This window comes from Terrapene carolina, unplaced genomic scaffold (genome assembly GCF_002925995.2).
Source record: "Terrapene carolina triunguis isolate 2854851 unplaced genomic scaffold, T_m_triunguis-2.0 Scaffold131, whole genome shotgun sequence".
Classification (NCBI taxonomy): Eukaryota; Metazoa; Chordata; order Testudines; family Emydidae; genus Terrapene; species Terrapene triunguis.
The window spans coordinates 6,158,872-6,181,126 of record NW_020664482.1 but is presented as its reverse complement, the minus strand read 5'-3'; the positions used below and the strand labels follow the sequence as shown (position 1 = coordinate 6,181,126).

Below are 22,255 nucleotides of genomic sequence, written 5' to 3'. Positions count from 1 at the left end.
CCTTCCTGGGAAAAGGCCTGAAAGAGAGCGGGCTCTCCTGCGGTTGGAGCAGCAGCCGGGCAAATCGCTTTTGTGGTTAACTGTGCAGCCGGTATAATAAAGCCATCACACCAGGTTGTAGCTTTGTTAGCTTCAGCAGAAGTCGAAGCCAGCCCCAGCGTTTTGGTGCCTGACTTTGCTCTCCAAGGAGAGAAGAAAGTCACTAACTTTGCAATCTGTGTATTGATCAGTTTCCTGTGTCCAGGATCAAACTTAACTGGTGGATTTTCCTTTCCTCTTGGCCTGTTCTTCTTTCCCCGGGTGCAGGGAAGTCCCAGGGGAGGGTTGTCTATTCAGGGGGAGAGTATACTTTTAAATGTAATTCCTAGAAAAGATGGTAAATGCTTTTAGTGCAGAAAATTAAGTAAATAATGGCCATGTTCCTTCCAATCTATGTAACGTCCTACTTTAGTCACAAAACAATGTGTATTTAAGACAATAGGATGCTTCACTTGCTAAAAGTGGATTGCCCCTTATGGGCATAATTTTTTATGTCCTTAGAACTTTAGGATCATTTTTAAAAAAAAAAACACGAATTATTGTGCTACGAAATTAGGAAGACTATTAAAACATTAGCAGCTGGTTGATTTTTTTTAATTGTACAGATTACTTCAAATTCTTTTCTAACTCTCACATTATAGAGAATACTAGAAGCTGGAGAAGGGGAAGTTGAGTATCAAGGGTTCATGAGTTTTTTTACCAGGTTTTATCAAGTGACAATGATTCTCTTTAGTATAATAAATAGTAGGACTGGAAGTTCAGCTGGGTTAAGTTACTTCCTCTTTTAACTTTTTGGAACATAGGGTGTGAAAGTTCCCCATGTGTTCTTTCTCTGTCATATTGTAGCATGACACATTTTCTTGCCTTGGCTAATACTAGAGTTAAGCGCAAAGGTGCTGGCTAACCTCAGTTAAAGTGTAGAGTAGTGCGATGATTGTAAAGGGCCGGGATTTGTTTTTAGTCCCTTCATAAATGTTAACTTCGAATAATTGTTAAACCAGCTGATTTTTTTTATTTTTATCTATCATCTTTGCCCTTAAGTTCATACTACACAGAGGACACCTTTCTGCTGGTAGCAGACTTAAAGCAAGGGTTTTTTCCATATGTAGTCCATACTAGATATTGATCTGCAAAAGGTACATTTCTTTGTCAAGTACGTATCACCTTTTTGCTCCTCATTAAGTGGTGACCTTGATTGTACATTGATAAAATCACCTTTCATGCAGGTTTAAAATGCTTTCTAAACACTAGGAATCATGTTTCCTGTTCTGGAAATGCAGCTACCTCTGGGGTGAAACGTGACACGTGTTTAATAGCAAACAGATCCTCCTACATACATTTAGGATACAACATTAAAAATACCATATCAAACTGGAATTTGCCTGTATCCCAGATGTGACAGACTGGGATAAATCTGTGCCAGATTATGAACTCTCTCTCGTAGTACGTGTGAAAATGCTGGGAACTATGATGGCATACCCCCAGACATGCCCAAAGGCAATCTATTGTACTTCATCCCAATGAATTGCCATGCTTGGGGAAGATGTTTGACACCTTGTTGAAGGACTAACACTAAGGCTTATGTCTACACAAGCACTTTTGTTGGTAAAACTTGGCAAAAGTTTCACCGACAAAAGCGCCGGTGTGGACAACGCTATGTCAGCGGGAGATGCTCTTCTGCTGACATAGCTATTGCCGCTTGTTAGGGGTGATTTAATTATGCCGGCAGGAGAGCTCTCTCCTGCCGGCAAAGAGCAGCTACATGGGCAACCTTACAGCGGCACAGCTGTGCCTCTGTAAAGTCCGTAGTGTAGACGTGGCCTAAGAGCCGTCACAGAGAAATTTGGGGCCCTGGTCGCTGATTGTGTCTCATTTACAGGCCTAGCCCCCTGGGGAACAGTGGCTTTTCTACACAGCACCCTGTACAGGGGAAGGAGTGGGCAGTGGGAGGGGGAGAGTAACTGATGGATCTGTAGTTTCACTCTCTGAGCAAAAAGCTCAGAGACAGGGTTCCTGTTTAAGAGAAGGATTCTTTTCTGTCCAAGGGGGCGAGGGCACTGATCATTGTCACACGTAAGAAAGAGTTGCAGGAGGAATTCTTCCCAGCCTGAAATGTTGACAAACCTCAGCCTCGCAGGGAGGGTGCATTTCAGGACTTTGGTTGTTTTCAGAGATCTGTAACGTTTTGTGCTTTGAGTAAACTCATCCTGGTTAAGAAATTCCTTTGTCAAGCCAATGTTTCTTGCTATCCTGATATCTTGTCCCTAAAGGGTTTAAATTAGACGTCCAGAGAGCCTCTAGTTGGAGCGCTGGATGAGCACATGTAAGAGACTGGGGGCTTTTGATTTTGGGGTCTAGGGCAGCAGCACCCTATGTCCCAAGGAAGGGCATCAGACAAGAGGTCTGAGCCAAGGAGAGTGCCCTGTAGACCTACAACTTAGATTTTACCCAGATGGCCTGGGAGCACACGGGAGCCAGGAGTGGGTCCACTCTCAACAGACTGTTGACTGCAGAGAGGCACTGGGCCAGAGTTTAACACAACAGCTGCATGAAAGCTTCCCAGTTTGTTCAAAGGTCAAGCTGTGAGGTCTGCCAGAACTACCACGTTTGGAAGTGGCGGTGCTTGTTCATGTCAATTCATGTCAATTTGGGCCATTGACTTGATTGGGTGCAGGAGTTGGGAGGAATATAGGCTGTGCCTGTCCAGTCTCAGCTTGCTGTGGCCCCTTGATGGAGCCCTGCAACCTCCTTGGAGTGGCGGCCGCGGCCCTGACTGGTTTTCAGAGGAACGTCTGCTGTTGAAATTGCTATGCTGTGAGGTGAGACCAATAAACCAAGAGTAAAGTGGTTTTAAGGCTGAGGCTAAACTAGGGAATTTCATGTGATAGGAATGCAGCTCCAGAGCAGAATACATGCTCTGCCAGTAGTATATAGGCACAGAGACCTCATAGGGGGGACGCCCAGTGATTTCCCTGAGCCTCCTGAGTTCATGGGGGCAGGCCAATCTAATGACCAGGAGAGATGCCGTGTGACCAACCATGTGGCTTGCATCAAATGTCCAACACCTCAGAATCTATCTATTATCAGGGAGAACCAGACAGCACAACCTTCTTGAAACAAACCCCTGCGTGTTAGCAGAGGAAGCTCTGACTTGGGAGAAGAAAAAATGGCAAAAAAAACCCACCTTAATTTGGAGTGTTGCAGACTTTCAAGTTGGAGATTTCCCGCTCTGCCAGTTAACACTACTCTTGGCAAAAGGAAAATGAGGCTCGTTCTTTGTTTCTGACCTTTTGAGGACGGTTGCATTCCTTGTCAGCAAACTGTCTGAACTTAACACACAATGGGGTGAGATAAAATTGGTCTCTGGTTCTGTAACTGTACTTAAATCCTTCTAAACTTGGCATGTCAGGTTCACTCCCACCGAGGATTGCGTTGAGATGCTCAGATGAAACCACCAGGCTTTGCTTGGGTCAATGAAAACCTCCTGGGAGATACTGGTGTCTTGACATTATCAAAATGTGAAGTTGAAGACCTCCCCTCTCCCAGAAAACCCACCTCTCTCCAGACCTACCTTGTCTAGGGTGGGAGCTTAGTGGTTGGCAATACCCCTCTGGTTGAGGGTGGTGCTTTGCATGGGAATGAGCTTCTTCCCAGACCTTTCCCCCACCAGTTTCACAGCATCAGTCCTATAAACTTGTGGCAGCTCACCCTATAACTGCTGCCTACACTGGACTTGACCTTAGTCTAGGGTCTGACACCTTCCCTTTCCCCCAAACCCTGCCAGAATGCACCACTGTGCTAGAGCATGCTGACTGATGCCTGTATTTAATTCTTGCCAATAATGGATACACGCCTCCCTCCCCTCACCTGTTTTGGGGACTCCCTAGCACTGCTGTGCATTGTGGGGTGCATCAGAGCTCAGAAAGACATAACAGGCCAGCCATGAACCAACCATGGGACCGTCAGCAGCAGCAGCATTTGGAGTCCCACTGATTGCCACACAGAAGGGTGGACAGGCAGCCTGCTTCTCTGGACCATATGGGAGGGGGCTTGCCTTCCCTACTGACCCACGTAGAAGATGGAGAGCTCCAGTCAGCCTGACTGCTCAGAAATATCAGGAGTGTGTTAGGTGCCGTCTCGTTGGGAGAGAGACCTGCAGGCCGCCCGGCTCCCAGCAGATTTGCCAAAGGGAGATTCTGAGCCTGTTGGAAGAAGGGAGTAATAGCCAGTCTTAGAACCAGGGCACGTCTTCACTACCCGCCAGATCGGCGGGTAGCAATCGATCTATTGGGGATCGACTTATCGCGTCTAGTGAAGACGTGATAAAATCGATCCCCGATGGCTCTGCCGTCGACTCCGGAAATCCACCGCGGCAAGAGGCGGAAGCGGAGTCGACGGCGGCGCGGCAGCGGTCGACTCGCCGCCGTCCTCACAGCCAGGTAAGTCGACCTAAAATACGCAACTTCAGCTACGCTATTCACGTAGTGTAGACCTAGCCCCAGATTTGCAAAGCTTTCTATGACCGGGACCAGGTTTCGATTGGTAACAAGCCCAGGCACAGGTTCGACCTGGTGGGAGGTTTCATTGTGCAAGGTTCACGGAACTCTAGACGGGCAAACGTTTTACTAACCAACACTCGGCATCAAAGCAATAGTGTACAAATATTGGCAAGGAAAGGGTAGGCACCCAGGATTTGAATCTGAGATGACAATGTCACTGGCCATTTAGTGGTTTGCTCTTGCTGTCAGAGCCAAATCTTGAACCCTGGCAAAATTCCCATTGAATGGGAACTTAGTTTGTGTTCATTTATTTTTTCACTCCCGTTTAAAATTGCTACATTTATGTGGCTCTTGTGATGCTAAAGAGCACTGACCATTTCTAAGAGGAATATAATCCACAATCAGTTTTTAAAAAAAAATTTTAATAAGAAAAACATAAGCGTGGCCATATTGGCTCAAACTAGCCCATCTTGCCAGTATCCTGTCTTCTGACAGTGGCCAGTGTCAGATGCTTCAGAGGGAATGAACAGAACAGGGTGATTATTGCATGATCCATCCCGACGTCCAGTCCCAGCTTCTAGCACTCAGAGGTTTAGGGACACCCCTGGGGTTGCATCCCCTGATCATTTTGGCTAATAGCCATTGGTGGACTCATCCTGCATGAACGTATCTAATTCTTTTTTTAACCCAGTTATACTTTAAGCCTTCACAACGTCCCCTTGCAACGAGTTCCACAGGTTGACCGTGCCTTGTGTGAAGACCGTGCCTTTGGTTTGTTTTAACCTGTTGCTACTAATTTTCATTGGATGACCCCTGGTTCTTGTGTTATGTGGTGGAGTAAATAATGCTTTCTTATTCACTTTCTCCACAGCATTGATGATTTCATATATCTCTAGCATATCCCCCCTTAGTCGTCTCCTTTCTAAGATGAACTGTCCCAGACTTCTTTTAATGTCTCCTCATATGGAAGCTGTTCCATACCCCATATCATTTTCATTGCCCCTCTCTGCACCTTTTCCAATTCTGATATGTCTTTTTTGAGATCATGCAGTTCTGGTTGCCCCCATATTCAAAGTATGGGTGTACTATGGATTTACATAGTGGCGTTACGATATTTTCTGCCTTATTATCTATCCCAGGGGTCGGCAACGTTTGGCACGCAGCTCGCCAGAGTAAGCACCCTGGCGGGCTGGGCCAGTTTATTTACCTGCTGATGCGGCAGGTTCGGCCGATCGTGGCCCCCACTCGCCGCGGTTCGCCGTCCCGGGCCAATGGGGGCGGCGAGAAGCGGCGCGGGCGAGGGATGTGCTTGCTGCGGCTTCCCGCCGCCCCCATTGGCCAGGGACGGCAAACCGCGGCCAGTGGGGGCCGCGATTGGCCGAACCTGCCGCGTCAGCAGGTAAATAAACTGGCCCGGCCCGCCAGGGTGCTTACCCTGGCGAGCCGCGTGCCAAACGTTGCCGACCCCTGATCTATCCCTTTCCTAATGGTTCCTAACATTCTGGTAGCTTTTTTTGACTGCCGCTCCGCATTGAGTGGATATTTTTGGAGAATTATCCATGATGACGCCAAGCTCTGTTTCTTGAGTAGTAACAGCGAATATAGACCCCATGATATTGTATGTATAGTTGGGATTATGTTTTCCAATAGGCGTTACTTTGCACTTATCAACATTGAATTTTATCTGCCATTTTGTTGCCCAGTCAGCCAGTTCTGTGAGATCCCTTTGTAACTCTTTGCAATCTGTTTTGGACTTAACTGTCTCGAGTAATTTTGTATCATGTGCAAACTTTGCCACAGTGTAATTTGTGGGTGTCAAGTCTCAACTGTAAATTATGGCTTCTTTGAACAGTACATAAGTGGATGTTTATGGAACTAAAGCATAGATTTGTGTGTTTTGTGTGCATAGATATACAGACACTTGTATTTTTCTTCACCAGAGTGTAGATTCTTATGTGAAAGTCATCTTTCTCCCCCCCAGTTGTACACATTTTCCCCTTGAAAAATGGGCTAGTGAATATTTTATAGTAGGGTTTTTTTTTATTGCCCCTCAGTGAAAACTTCATTTAATGTAGATTTAACAGGTAGTATCAGGACTCTTCTATCATTTATAATCACGTAAATAAAATGGTAATTTACGCTCGATAAAGGATTCACATGTTTATGCTGACAAGTTAACATGTGCCTTTGATACTTTTAAAGTTCTCAAGAGACAGTAAGAAAACTTATATATGAGATAATATATGGAGATAGTTTGGCACAATTGGATTTTAGAGAAATATCATAAATCTTAATTAACTGGGTTCCTTCTGTCATTTACTTATCTGTGATTTCAAGTTATTTTTCTTGGCTCCATTGAAATATTCAATGTTCTTTTCAGTGAATCATATACAACTCTCTACTGCTGTGTTTGAAATACGGAAATGAGGTTTAATATTTGTGCCACAAATTAAACATTGCCAATAATTACCAAGGACAAGCAGGTTAATTTCGATACATGTATGAGGAATACATACAAGTACATTACATAATGAATCACTGAGCTAAATTACAGCTACTTCACAGCTATGACTCATTTCTTGGTAGAACGCTTTCTGGAATGTTTCAAATCCAGCATTTTCATCTGCCAAAGAGCAACAGTTAAATTAAGGAGGGATGTGTGAATCATGGAGGAGCACAAAGAAATAGTAAGAATCGCTTGAAAAGTAGGCTTTGAATTTTGACCCACTTTTGCAATTGTCTTGTCTGAATTTTCACCAGTTGAATGCCCATGTTGATCATCTGCCATGTTTTCCTGCAGAACTCCTTCCCAGGGAACCTGCAGTTAGTGATGGTTCTACGTCCCACTGGGTTTTTCCAGCGCACTTTCACCGACATTGGATTTCGCTTCAGTCAGGAGGATTTTCTACTCAAATTACCGGTATGAGTATATCAGCTGTGCATGATGCTCATGTCCTCCTAAATACTGATTTGGTTCCATGCTGCTGTGTCAGGGCCGTGTTCTCATTCAATGCCTGGTCATGAAAAATAAATGGGGCTTTTCTTTTAACGATGCAGTATTTCAAACAATTGTAGCTTTTCCGAAGCGTTGGGTTTTCCTGCGGTATGGTATTGTGAAAAGTGCACATGGATACGGTTTTTCCTTTGGAAGAGAATTTGGTCAGTGTTTGAAGGTGCTGGATTGACAGCCCGTTCGTGTAAAGTTTGCTATCTGCAGAAGTAGTATTGTCCTGGGCAGTGGCAGGACAGGCTGAACTATGTGACTGCCCCCTATGCCTCCCCCGTGAGCTGGGGGGCGAAAAGGTAGCTCCTTCTTTAATAACCGTTTAACAGTTAGCATGTGTGAAGAGACTTCCAACGCAAGTACCGCGGTTGATGCCAAATCCGTCACGTTAATCTCAGTGTAAAAATGCTGTTGATATCAGCGCCCTGTTTTTATTAATTTTCAAAATAATTTGTATTCTCAATGGGATACGTTTTAGAGAGGCGCAACATTCTCCCTCTACGCTGCTGGCCTGTCTCCCCAGCCTAGGAAGGCTTGACACCATGTGCAGAGGCTGCTTCAGGTCCTATTCTCAGGGCCTCAGCTTTGTTTCTTCCACATAAAACTTGTTCAGCATATCAGTTGTTCCTTCCCCCTAACCCACGGTCTTCTGCTGGAGACAATCTGTTTCCTACAGGTTTCCACTCTATGCCTGAGAGTCCTCCACAGACTCTGTGCTTTTCCCTCCAGGAGCCAACCTACTCCCTGTAACTCCCTCTCCTGCCACAGGGTCTCTCACAAGAGCCTTCTTGCTCCCTGCGGCCCTCAACCCCAACTGAGCCACTTGCTGGCTTTGATCCCAAGCTGATCAGCCTCAGCTGGGAGGTAGCTGGTCCATCACTGGGGAGGCTGGGACCAGCTCTGCTTAAAGGGCCAGCCACCCTGTGTCACACCCTATCAGTGAAATCACGGGACGTTTGGGGACCAGGACCAATGGAGAGTGGTTAAAAGAAGAAATGCATTAATAGAACTTGAGTCTGAAAGACTTCGTTGTAACCCCCTCCCCAATAATATGTGAATTATTGCTCTATTATTTTTGCTTAAAAATCAGATTTTGCAGTTTTTGCACGGAATGTACATTTTTCACTCAGTTCTGTTTTAAACAACAAAACAAAACAAACAGCCCCCCTCTGCTCCGAAAGAATCCAAACACCCTCCTGCAAAAACCAAAACCCTGCAGCATCTTTGAAAATTCAAAATTCACTCAGGAAAAAGCTCAGTGTTTGCATCAGAACAGGTAAAAATGCATAGTTCGCATATTTCTGTGTGAAACTGGCCAAATACGGCTGTGCAGTGCCCTGTCGGAATGTTAAGAATATATTAATTTTCCACATGAAATTTAACCCTCTCCTCTCCCCACCAATCGCATCACTGCTGTTTACACATCTTGCCATTTTGTCCATGATGCTGCAATTGGATCCATGTGGGTGACTCCCCGCATTCGTGATCTGTGTGGTACTTCACTGGGGTGTTGCTGGGGTTTACCTGGATGGATCCTATTGCAGCATCTCAGGGCCTTTGTAAGTATGCAGTTCCTCTTTAGGCCCTGACCTTATGAAGACTCACACGTGTGCTCAGCTGAACACTGCATGATTACTTCCATTGACTTCTATGAGACTGCTCACTGAGCACAGAATGAAATCTGTGCAAGAGTTTTTGCAGGGCTTCTACCTTATTCTGTGTTTTTCAGCACCTACGGGGCCCCGATTCAGACTGGGGCTTGTATGTGCTACTGAAAGAGAAATAACTAGAAGACACAGATTATCTGGAGTTCAGAGTTATTTTGTAACTGAATAGTCTAGGAAAAATCCTAATATCCAAAAGTCTGTTCAGATAAATGAAATCTAATCACTTCTACCTGCCCAAGCAGCTTCTGATCTGCACACAGGAAATCTGGGTGTGTTACTAATTTGTCCATCCAACTGAGACTGAAAATGGAGAATATTCTTTCCCTTAAATGTCAATGAAAGGCAGAAGAAATGGCCTACTTGCCATCCAGCCTCCTGCTTTGCAAAGTCCTCTGGCTTCACCCGCTCAGCACTGCACTTTGGATGGCTGGCAGCTGACTAGTTATGTCTGGCTCAGAAAAAGTTGGGTCAACTCATTTTGAGTGAACAAAAGTGAATGTCTATATATTCTAAAATAAGTGTACGAGTTGTATAGCCTGTAATCGATAAATACAAATTTGACCTCAGATACATGTAAAATGAAGGTGTGTCATAAAGAAATAATTGGTGCAAAAGCCAATTTTGTAAATACGGTAGAGTCTTGGTTTTAAGAATACCAATCTAACGAATGACAAGTGAGCTGAACCATTTTCTCCTGACACAAAAATAAAGGAGCACATAATGAAAGTACTGTCAGTGAAGAACAAATCAACATCCCTTCACATTCTGCTGCCTGGAAATCGCTTCGCAGTGGTTTGAAAGATGAGAAGAAATTTGGTGCAGTGTACAACACTGCAACTTATGCACCGTACTTACTGTGATATTGAGATGTTCAATTTTATAAAACTCTTCTATCCCCAATTAGTTTGTAAAATAGAGATTAGTACATGTTGCAGGCGTGAGTTGCAAGTTAATTGTGAAGAAGCTGCGATAAATCAATTCATGATGTTTCTTTGTTCCTAGGTGGTGATGCTGAGCTCGGTCAGTGATTTGTTGATGTATATTGATGAGAAGCAGTTAACCCCGGAGTTCGGGGGCACCTTGGAGTACCGTCATAGCGAATGGGTTATCTTCAGAACTGTACGTAGCGCTGCTTATGTAGTGTTACTCTGCATAAAGCATAGCTCAAGCAGGGCCCGATTCTACAAAGTGCTGAGAGCTGCCGCCCCCACTAAACCCTCCTTGGGAGGTGATGAACACCCTCGAGTCCCTAGTGAGCACCTTGCAAGATCAAGACCTTTGTGTAGCTCAAGTTATTGGCAGTGTTGAAAGGGATCTGAAAGAAGGGGGACTGTCTGTCATTGCCCCCTCATCGACCTGTCCCCCTGGCCCATCCCTCCATCCATTTCCATCCCCCATTTGCCCCCCACCTCACCTCTGCTCTTCCTGCAGCTCAGGCGTTGTTCATCCCCTTCTCCCAGGCCAGCAGGTTCCCCTCTGCCCCTTCCCAGTGAGGCACAGGAGCAGAGGAGCCGTCCTGTTGCTCAGAGGAGGGGAGAGGAGGGAGCCAGACCTGCCTTGAACTTCTGGGTTCTTTCTGCTCCCTGCTCCCCTCCTGTGTGAATGGCGTCAGCTTCTGCAGGGCGGGGGTCAGAGTTCCGCAGTGGCTCTGATTGGCTGCTCTTGCCTCGGTGGTATTCAAGTGAGGAAAGCAGCCAATCAGAGAGGTTTGCGCCCCTCAGGCGATACAACAAACGCGCCCCTCAGCGACCCAGCTGGCTTCTTAAGTTGTTATTTCCCAGGTACATGACCCGGTGCACTTTAAGCATTGCTTATTGACTAGGCTTTTCAAAGGAGTTCCAGGGAGTTAGTTGCCCATCTCCTATAGGAATTCAGCACCTAACTTCCTTAGGCCCCTCATCGCTTTAAGACCATTTAAAAATTCATCTCCTTTTGTCCCATTGGTTTAAAATGACAAATACACCTCTACCCCGATATCCTTGGGAGCCAAAAAATCTTACCGCGTTCTATCGAACTTGCTTTAATCCGCCGGAGCGCGCAGCCCTGCCCCCCCCGGAGTGCTGCTTTACCGTGTTATATCCGAATTCATGTTATATCGGGTCGCGTTATATCGGGGTAAAGGCGTATCGTGTGTTTTTCTTTGCATGTGGAGTAACGTAATTGAATAACGGTGTTTGCTCCTTGCACATGCTACTCTTTCATATTGCCAGGTTTCTATGACTCTGGCCTCCAGGCTTTCTCTGAGCTATATTCTGCCATCAATTTCTGTGCAACACCCTTTGATTTCAATGGACTTCACTTTCTGCTCAGAGAGCAATGGTAGGCTGTTCTGCTAATTATTATCCAGACAGCTCAAAACACTAATGAAAACTGCACCGAATTATTGCTTAAGGCTATAATCGTGGAATGAGCACCACAAGGCAGACCTCTGTATCTGCATGGAGCTCATTGCTGGATCGGGGCCACAAGCATCTCTTTCAAGTTCTGAACCTGGCATTAAGAATTACCAAGAGCATGTTATAAACACCTTTTTGCTTAACAATGTAATACACTGAACGTAATTTAAAAAACGAGGCTGAGAAAAGGTTGAGAAAACTGGGGGGGGGAATGAAAACACGTTGAATATTTCTGCTTGTTATGGCATTCACAAGGGCGATTCAGCTTAGATTCATTGGATGGCTTAAAGTAGCAGTTCTCAAACTGTGGGTCAGGATCCCAATGTGGATCGTGACCCCATTTTAATGGGGTCACCAGGGCTGGCTTAGACTTGCTGGGGCTCAGGGCCCAAGCCAAAGCCCAAGGGATTCAGCCCTGAGCGCGAGGCTCAGGTTACAGGCTCCTTGGCTGGGACGGAACCATTGGGCTTTGGTTTTGACCCCTTTCCCATCGAGGTGGTGGGACTCGGGCAGGCTCAGGCTTCGGTCCCCCCTCCTGGGGTCATGTAGTAATTTTTGTTGTCAGAGTGCAATGAAGCTTGAGAAACCCTGGCTTAAATCTTACTCTTGTACAAGGATTAAAATACATTAACTTCCCAGCTACTTTGAAGCTAATGGCAAAACTCCCATTGACTCTAATACGAGCAGGGTTTGAGCTGGGGTTTTCAAATGAGCTTTAAGAAGTTAATTGCCCAACTCCCCTTGAATTTCAATGGGTTGGGTGTGCCTAACTCCCTTAGGCTCATCTGAAAATCTCAGCATTGGCCCTTAGTGCACTTTTTGATGAGCTCTTAGAATATCCTGACTACTGAGCTGATGAAATAATTGTCTTCCACCAGGCTATTGAGAGTTTTGCACTAACAGTGAAGGAAATTGCACAGATGTTACAATCTTTCGGCACAGAGCTGGCAGAAACAGAGCTACCAGATGACATGTATTCAATTGAGCGCATCCTGGCTTTGCGCACAGAAAAGTATTGTCAGCTCAAGGTATGCTACTCAGAAACTCAGCTCTATGTTAAGTCAGTGTCCTACTGCAGGTAGGACTTCTGTGATTTGATTGACTCTTTGTTCTCTCTCTCTCTCCCTCCCTCCCTCTTCCCCCATATGCATGTGTTTCTGTTATGACAGTTAAAATAAAATGTACCTATTTCTGTATGTTACATCTATATTTGCTTTCACCCATTCAAACAATTGTCATGCCAACATCCAGGAAACTGTCTCTGCTGCTAGTTGCTTATTTGATAGCCATGTAGCTGTCAGAGCTCGAGAAACAAAGCAATTCTTGCCCATTCTTGAATGTGCATCACGTTCTTCTCCTACAACGTGTCTTCCAGGGAAGAACTATGAAAAGCTTTGTCAACTCCAAGTGCCAATGCTTCCCTCATGGATCTGCTTGTTAGGACCCACATCTGGCATATGCATAGTGAACAGAACGCCAATCTCCCACTATCATCAATGGAAGTTTTGCACATATAAAGAGAGCAGAAAAGTGTGGTAGATTTGAAGGATAATTTTGCCCCAAAGCTCCATACGTCTTATGAAGGTGGTTGCATATTCACAGATACTATGGGGCAAATTCTCTTCTCCCAGTGACTTCAGGAAGGATCCAGTCGTTTGAGAGGAGGCAGTGAATGCATTGGTGTAAATATATTGAGAGAATACACTATGTATTTTGTTACCCATGATGTGAGCTTTATCTTAATGTGAGCCCCTTTGTTTTATATAAATCAAATGGGAGTGCGGAGCCGGTGCTCGGGGCAGGGGCAGCGCGTGGAGCCCCGTGACCCCTCCCCCGGCCTAGGAGCCAGACCTGCTGGCCGCTTTCAGGGTGCAGTGCAGTGCCAGGACAGGTAGGGACTAGCCTGCCTTAGCCCCGCAGCACCGCCGACCGGACTCTTAATGGCCCAGTTGGCAGTGCTGACCGGAGCCACCAGGGTCCCTTTTCGACCGGGTCTTCGGGTCAAAAACTGGACTCCTGGTCACCCTACCGTCAAACAACTGTGTCCCCTCAGCTCTCCAGCCTGAGGTGCCTTTTACACCGCTTTGCTCGTAAACAGCCACCCCTCTAGGCTTTGCCCACACCCAGCCTATAATATGTAACCTGCTCCCAGCTATACATTATTGAGTGCCACTAGCTCTTCCCTCCACTGCCGCAATGGAACATTCTTTAAACTTCTTCCATTCTTCCTCCCCAGACTTAGTTGTCATTGGCAAAGCACGAAAGCCTTCCTTTACTTTTTGGCAGAACTCTTCTTTTCTTGTTTCTTTCATATTTAAAGATATATTTTACTTATTTGAGATTATGATTAAAATATTAGATGCTTAAACATGGATTTTTGGTACAGCAGCTGCCAACCATGCTGTTGTTTTTGATACTGCTGCATATGTGAGAGACCAGACTGGGTATAGTTCTGAAATCCTTCAGTTCAGAGATTCGGAGGCCAGAAGGGACCACTGTGATCATCTAGCCTGACCTCCTTTATAGCACAGGCCAGAGAACATGCTCAAAAGAATTCCTAGAACAGATCTTTTAGCAAAATATCCAATCTTGATATAAAACTTGTTGATGGAGAATCCACCATGACCCATGGTAAGTTGTTCTAATGGTTATTTACTCTCACCATTAACATTTGTGCTTGAAGAGTAATTGGCCAAATGCTCCTGTGGATTTGAACTCACAACCTACCTCTAGCACTGGAGGTAGAAGCCTCAGACCAATGCCAACAACCTGCGTGTTAGATTGCTCATGCATTCAGTGGGGCTACTAATACATAGTGTAGGATGAGGTCCTGTATTTGCACTAGCGTGTAATGGGTTAATCCAATAAAGTTTGTATATTTTTTATATATAACATGCTATTTCATTCCTATGGCATTGTCTTTATAGAAAGCTCCCAATTAGAAATACACACAATGGCAACCAAAACGTGCTCTGTGTATGTATACATAGGTGCATATAAATATATACAGCATAGGAAAATATTGCGGTATTTTTAGAAACTATGCCAGCTATGCATTGTCATTCATGTTTGATTTAACCTTTGTGCTTAGGAACAAATCCTTAGACAATGAAGAAAGTGTCAGTTACAAATGTGCTAGTAAATACAGACACGTCAGTGATGCCTGCTTTTTTTGTGGTGAAATCAAAAATACCATGAGTTTTCGTTTGCATTTAAAATATTGAGCTGTTCCTTTAGATTAATCATTCAGTAGAAATCATCTGTTGTTTATTTTTAAATGTCTCATTCATTAGTTTAAAAGGCTGTTGAGTTTTTGAACAAAATGTAGCCTAGTTGTGTGTGTGTTTTCAAGAACATGAAAGATTAAGCTAGATAAGAAATTGTGCACAGATTGCAGTAATAATGATACAAGATTCTTGTATTGCTGCCATGGCAACTGAAAGATTGGGGCAGGAGATTTCTGAATACATAAGAACTATCACATACATTTGCGCATTTGTGTAGCTGTGATACTGAACAGAAGCCGGTTGTAAAGGTAATGAGAAAAAGACAAGCTAATTAAGCAGACTCAGAAATTAACTCCTTTGATATACTGAAAGGGGAAAAATCATATGTAACACCTGTTCAGTTGCTTTTGATGCTTAGGTTACAGCATCTTCCCGTGTAATGGAATTGTCTGAAACAAAAGGAGACTTTAGGTCTCTGGAGAGCTAAACATGAGAGGGTAAAGTAGCAGCCATCTCTTGCCTAAAACATACTGCGTAATTCCTCTTCCCTTCTGTGTTTCCTGGATTACTGAAGTATCAAACATGGTCAGAACTTTTGTCCTAGGTCACATTAATCAAGAGCCAATTGTGATACTTACACATTCCAACAGTTTGCACTTCATGTGTTCTGATTGGCTGTTTGGTCCAACCCTCCACCTGCCCCTCCCTCATGGTCTCTTCAGCTCAATATCACTCCACACCTGCCCCTCTTACCCTCTGGTGCCTTGGCCTGGCCCCCTCACCCTCCTTCCCTACCCTTTTCTTTCCATTTAGCTGATTCCCTCCTAAGTAACCCTTCCCCTTCCCCTCAGCCCCTCTGAAAAAAAAGTGTAACTACCATGACATTTGCCACTCTCACAGTGTTCACCCTGCTTGTGTGTTTTACCGCTTCCCCTACCGGTGATGCCTACTCTATTTAAATTGTAAGCTCCTTGAGGCAGGGACCCTCTGGCACACTGTCTCTGGACAGCGCCTAGCACAATGGGGTTCTGGTCCATGACTGGAGCCCGTAGGCAATACAATAATATAAATAGTAAGTGTGGAAGAAAGCATGGGATACATAATCAAATCTGTTATGTTCTTTTAACATAGTAAGGCCAGTGAAATGCACAGAATCAAATGATGGATCTGCCCCCACCCTCCGTAAATAAACCAGTCCCTTGAGATACTTTAACTTGCTGGCTATGTATACGCTAATCTGGCCAGGCATACTTCCGAAGGAAGGGTGAGACTAGCTGCTTTTTAATCTCCTCCCTCCCTCCCATGATGCTCCTGCTGCTCCTTCCTATAGAAAGAAGAAATATCCAGGAGCATCACACGCAACTGGGTGCTAGGTGCGGTGTGCAACGGCACTGTACTCATGCCCCGGGCCTTCCCACTAATCAACAAACACAGCCGCACAGGTTGGCCTGACAGTACCAGGTGGGACTTTGCATTGCCACGGCAAGGAGGCAAGACAGGGGCCAGTCACAGCCGTGAAAGGCTCTTTCTTGGACAAGACTTGGCCTTCAGAGGGAAGTCGCCTGTTGCGATATTCCCAACCAAATGCCTTTGGTGGGATAATTGGGTCATAGCTAGAAGGGCAGAAGGTAAATGGGCCTGGTGCATAACTCTACTGTGGCAGAACCTTGTGCGCTCGTAGTTACTGGGCCTAGTGATTTAAAACTTTACCCTGGAAGCTTTTTGAGGCAGGGACTAGCTTGCCCTTTGTGTATGTACAGCCCCTAGAGCAATGAAGCCCCAATGTCAGGGTGGGAGTATGTCCATGCTACGAATGCTGCAGCGACACATCAACCGAGCTGTGTCGACGGTGGGGGTTAGAGTGACCTAACTACCCCGCACAGGGCATGAAGGGTTTCACGGCGTCGAGCGACGTCGCTAGGTCGTCGACCTAAGTTCTAGGTGCGGACCGGATCGGTGGTGCCACTCTAGACGTGGGTATCATTTTAAGAGGAAAGGGAGGGAGGAATCTCCTCCCAACCTCTAACTTGGATGGAAAACCCTGTTCTTTCTTCCCTTCCCCCACCCCCAATTTCAGCCCCTCCGGGGAGGGCAGAGAGGGATGCAGCAGGATGGTGGGGAGAAGGTAGCCGTCTGAGTTCATTGCTTAGTGCACCTTGGCACTCTTTCCTTGCCTCTGCCACTTGGGGCTGCTCTGTTGGGGAGACCAGAGGCTGATTTCTGGAGCTGCAGCCCCCATCCTGCCTGCCCCACAACAGGCTCTGTATGCAGAGCAGGGGGGTTGGCAGGCAGACAAGCCCTGGCCCCTGTCCACCTTCATTTCCCCCCACACTCCCCATGGAGCTGAGGGGAAGGAGGAATCAGCCAGGGGGCAGCCTTCGGAGGACACAAGATGGAAGAGGGGGTCCCTGGGGCGGGGAATTGTGGGGAGTGACCGGCTGAGGGGAGCGGTGTGGTGATAGACCTAGACTTGAGTGGCTCAGTCTTGGCTGTGTGGAGATGCAGGCTCAGGGATGGGTCTTGGGAGAGGGGAAGATGAGGGTTTTTTGGGGGAGGAAAGGGTATTAGTGGGGGGGAGGAAAGGAATTTGAGGGATCTGGTGGGAGAGGGAGTGAAGCTGGTATCTGGGGAAGTGCCAGTGAGCGAATGATTGAGGAGCGTGAGGTACTGAGACCCGTATTGGTAGCAGGGCATAGGAAGAAGGAGGCACTTGCATTGCCGGGGGATGGGGAGGGTTTGTAGCAGTAGGAAAGTCTGTATCCCTCTCAACTTTGCTGGCAACATTACTCCACCGGTCAGAGAAGTAATATGGAGTAATATTGATAAATAGGAGAAACCCACTGCAATGCACGCTCATGCCACACGTAAAGGAGTTGCCAGCAGAGCATGCTGGGTGAGAGCCCCTTAGCTCTGGGATGTACTGCTCCCCACTTGGTCTGCTGGAGCCCACCGTTGTTAACAGGATAGCTTACCCTGCAATGCTGAGAGTCTCTTTTATTTCAGACTAGTGTGTCCACATGGGCAGTTATACCAACATAGCTATAGCCGTTTAATTATCCCTCTGGAGTTCTGCCAGACAGTTTCCCCATGTTGACTAGCCCATCTTCCGGTTTCTCTTTTGCTTCCTGAGATGCGTCATTCAGCCCAGTCCAACACCCACAGCAGTTTTTCTACTCTCTTAGCATCACCAACCCTGCTCCAAACTGTCGCTTGCCATGGGAAAATAAACAAAGAAAACACTTTGCTCTGGGGCTGAACCTGATGTAGAGTGAATTTTTTCCGCTGAAACTCAACTGCCAATTTTTTAGTTTGAATCCACTTCCAATGAGTTTATAATGAAAACGCTGGCAAACCTTTGGTTGTGGAGACTCTGGCGCATGCGGTCATACGATCGCAGTCTCAGGATCAGTGCACAATCAGCACATAGTGGGTGGACGTTTGTTCTTCCTGTGATATTGACCTTGACTGAAAAATGCAACATACTAACTGGAGCAATATTAATTCAGTACACCAGCTGTTTATACCTAGTCTATCTAATATCTCGCTCTCTATAATCTTTATTAACCACTATATAATAACATTTCTATCGTGCTTTCCATCCAACGCTCTTAAAGCATTACTCCCCTGCGAGGTAGGTATAGTAGGTGCTAACATCCCCATTTTACAGATGGGGACACAGAGACCCAGAGAAATGAATTGACTTGGGCAAGCAGATCACTGTGGAGCCTGACAGTGTCTGAGAATAAACTAACCAGTAGTGTCCTACATTTGTGCAGGGAGATATTACAATAGTAACAAAAGAAGGAAACGTGCTGTTAAGTAGTTTAGAAGAGCCCGATGCCAACGAACGTAGTCAGAAACAACACCACGAAAGACCTGGAGACTGGGAAACTGTGAATCGGTGAGTGCAACGTGCTACTTGTTTGATTTGAAATGGGAACTCGCAAGATACTCAGACTAAAATAAGACTTTAAATGTATTAAGCCATGCGTGTACTTTCCATGGCAGCCGTGGTCAATACAGGGAAAGATACAATGATACCGTCATGGGTTCTGTTCCTATCTGTACCACTGACTTGCTTTTGCAAGTGATATAACCTTGCTGTGATTCTGTTTCCCCATCGTAAAATGGGAGGATGGGGCTTAGCACCCTCAGTGGCAAGTCCCTTAGACAGCATAAATTAGAAAGATAAAATAGAAGCAGTTTTATACCTACCTCACATGGCTATTATCAGCCTTACTGATGTTTGTAAGGTTCTTTTGAGATCTGCACGCAGTCATTTAGATCCACATCTAATGAGTTATCATCAGAGATGGGCCCTGAACTGAAAGCCCAGATTCAAAACGCCACAAAGTAGAGTGGACTCTGGGTCAGAACTTTGCCGTGTGGTCCCATCTCCCATAGTCCTGTATTGCCCAACTCTTTTTTTGTCTCGTCCTTTTTCATTCTTGTTCAGGTTACTCGCTCAGTTGCATGAGATGGAAACTGCTTTTGATGGCTTCTGGGAAAAACATCAACTAAAAATGGAGCAGTATTTACAACTGTGGAAGTTTGAGCAAAGTTTTCAAGAGGTATGGGGAGACTGATCCTTCCTCCCGCACAAATGGGAGTCCTGAAAAGAGATTTCAGGCACTATGCTATTGTCCTGTCAGGCACAGCCATGGTTGCTGCCTTCCATTCAGAATAAATGGAAAGAAGCCATTGTAATCAGGCAGCTGAAACAATGATAGTAGCACCCAAAACAACAGGCACATGTTAATGCTGAGTAGAAGCTGAATCCTGTAACCCAAGGGTTTTAAAATGCAGGGGCTGGGGCTTTGATTCGTAGAACATTTTTGTGTGTGTGTGCGTGCTTGCAAGCACCAGAGAGAGAGAGACAAGACAAGCTGAAGTAAGACAGACTGGGAGAGAGCCTGGACAAGCACAGAACCCAGAAGAAGCCAGAGAAGGGGCTTCTGGGTCCTGTGCTGACTAAAGAGGACTGGGGCTGTAAGCAAAGAAAATATCTCCTTTCGGCTTTAGTTCCTCCTGCATTCGGAGAAGTAGGATTTTGTACATCCCTTGTAAATAAACAAGGCAGAAAATACCAGACTCTGGTCAATTCTGTCTCCAAACCGGAACACTCTCAGAGCTCCAAACTTTGCCGCTTGAACCAAAAAGGGATGATAGTGTATAATACCTAGGCCACACCCCTGAGCGACCTAATCTCCTGTGTAGCTAGTGCTATGTCGGCAAGAGAGCTTCTCCCACTGACACAGCTACCGCCTCTTGGAGAGGTGTGTCAAGGCTGCTTCTCCACTCTGAACTTTAGGGTACAGATGTGGGGGCCTGCATGAAAACTTCTAAGCTTAACTATCAGCTTAGATCTGGTCCGCTGCCACCACTCCCAATGTGCTAATTCCCTTCCCTGGGTAGCCTTGAGAGACTCTTCACCAATTCCCTGGTGAATACAGATCCAAACCCCTTGGATCTTAAAACAAGGAAAAATTAACCATCCCCCCTCCTTTCTCCCACCAACTCCTGGTGGATCAGGATCCAACCCCCTTGGATCTAAAACAAGGAAAAATCAATCAGGTTCTTAAAAAGAAGGCTTTTAATTAAAGAAAAAGGTAAAAATCATCTCTGTAAAATCAGGATGGAAAATAACTTTACAGGGTAATCAAACTTAAAGAGCCCAGAGGAATCCCCCTCTAGCCTTAGGTTCAAAGTTACAGCAAACAGAGGTAAACACCCTAGTAAAAGGTACATTTACAAGTTGAGAAAACAAAGATAAAAACTAACATGCCTTGCCTGGCTGTTTACTTACAAGTTTGAAATATGAGAGGCTTGTTCAGAAAGATTTGGAGAGCCTGGATTGATGTCTGGTCCCTCTCAGTCCCAAGAGCGAACAACCCCCAAAACAAAGTGCACAAACAAAAGCCTTCCCCCCGCCAAGATTTGAAAGTATCTCGTCCCCTTATTGGTCCTTTGGGTCAGGTGTCAGCCAGGTTACCTGAGCTTCTTAACCCTTTAGAGGTAAAAGGATTTTGGAGTCTCTGGCCAGGAGGGATTTTATAGTATTGTACACAGGAGGGCTGTTATCCTTCCCTTTATAGTTATGACAAGGTGGATTAATTATGCCAATGGGAGAAGCTCCCCCATCAGTGCTGGAGCGTCTTCACTTGGTGCAGCTGTGCCGATTCAGTGTAGACCTGCCACTAGATAGACTTGACTGATGATTTCCAGGCTTTGGGATGATTTTTTAACTCTAACGTTCTTGCAGTTTGAGGTGTCTCACTTGGCAACCTTAACTATAACGGGATGAGCTTTTGGCTTGAGACTAATTTTGTGCTTATAACTTGTATCCTTTTGCAATTGTCATCTTCTTATTTTTAGCTCCAGAGTGTCATTGAATTTTTAATGGGCCAGCAAGCAGAACTGCCTGACACTGGAGATAGTGTGGCTGAAGTGAAACAAAGGCTCAAAGACTTGGGTAATTTAGACGGAATGGCTCAGGTGAGATAATCTTTCAAATGCTGGGTGTACCAATGAAACATTATAGGCGCTTTCTGAGAGTGCCAGAACTACCTCTCTGAAATGGCCTGACTTTCTTGTAACTCATCAGTAGGTGGCTACAAGCAGGTGTTGATTTCACGAGTCTTTCACCTCTGTGGATCTTCATTCAGAGCACATTGAAAACCCTAGGGCAATGAATTCGGTTCTCCTAGACAAAAAAAAATAATAAAAAAAATCACTGAACCATCACAAAATCCAGCACAGATAAGTCTGTCCATAGAGAAGACCAGGGGGCCGCAGATCTGGGGGAAGAGTTATTTATTTAATAAATGCCATTATTTGGTAACCCGTGTTCCATAGGTGCTCACTTACCAGTGAAGAGGCAAGACAAGTCCCCGGCTTGAAGTGTTGGCAATCTAAGTGGGCAACATATAGGTGAAGAGTAGGAGATGTGACAAAAAGGAGAGGGATCGGAGTGGTGAAGTTTTCTGGGAGTCTTGCCGATTGCATGCTTTTTGTATAGCGATATATAATGTGTGTGATAGGCATGCATGGCTACATACATATATGTAGGGTGGGATTTTCAAAGGCGTGTAAGAGAAGTGGGTTCCTAACTCTCGGTTAATATGACTGTGTGGCAGGGCCGCCCAGAGGATTCAGGGGGCCTGGGGCAAAGCAATTTTGGGGGCCCCTTCCATAAAAAAAGTTGCAATACTATAGTAACATGTATTTGGAAATGTAAAAAATAACCAGTGAAATACATTCAAAAAATAATTTTTAATAATTTGAAAATACACGAAATACATTATTTAAAAACATTAAATGCTTTAATGGTATGTATACATTTGCAATTACATAATGGGCTGTCACTGGGTGATGGGGATGGTTGGTGCCAATGGGCTGTCGCTGCCTGGGGGTGGTGCTACTG

The 22,255-nt window shown here is 45.4% G+C and overlaps 1 protein-coding gene across 1 annotated transcript in view; it reads left to right on the top strand.

Moving 5' to 3' along the window:
• The window catches only part of MCF2 (MCF.2 cell line derived transforming sequence), an 82,105-nt gene that overhangs the window by 30,297 nt on the left and 29,553 nt on the right, over positions 1 to 22,255 (top strand). The window contains exons 5-10 of the mRNA XM_026652975.1: positions 7,339 to 7,458; positions 10,212 to 10,328; positions 12,484 to 12,633; positions 18,609 to 18,733; positions 19,289 to 19,403; positions 21,208 to 21,327. Of these exons, the coding sequence (XP_026508760.1) occupies positions 7,339 to 7,458; positions 10,212 to 10,328; positions 12,484 to 12,633; positions 18,609 to 18,733; positions 19,289 to 19,403; positions 21,208 to 21,327 (747 nt within the window). The remainder of the gene's footprint in view (positions 1 to 7,338; positions 7,459 to 10,211; positions 10,329 to 12,483; positions 12,634 to 18,608; positions 18,734 to 19,288; positions 19,404 to 21,207; positions 21,328 to 22,255) is intronic.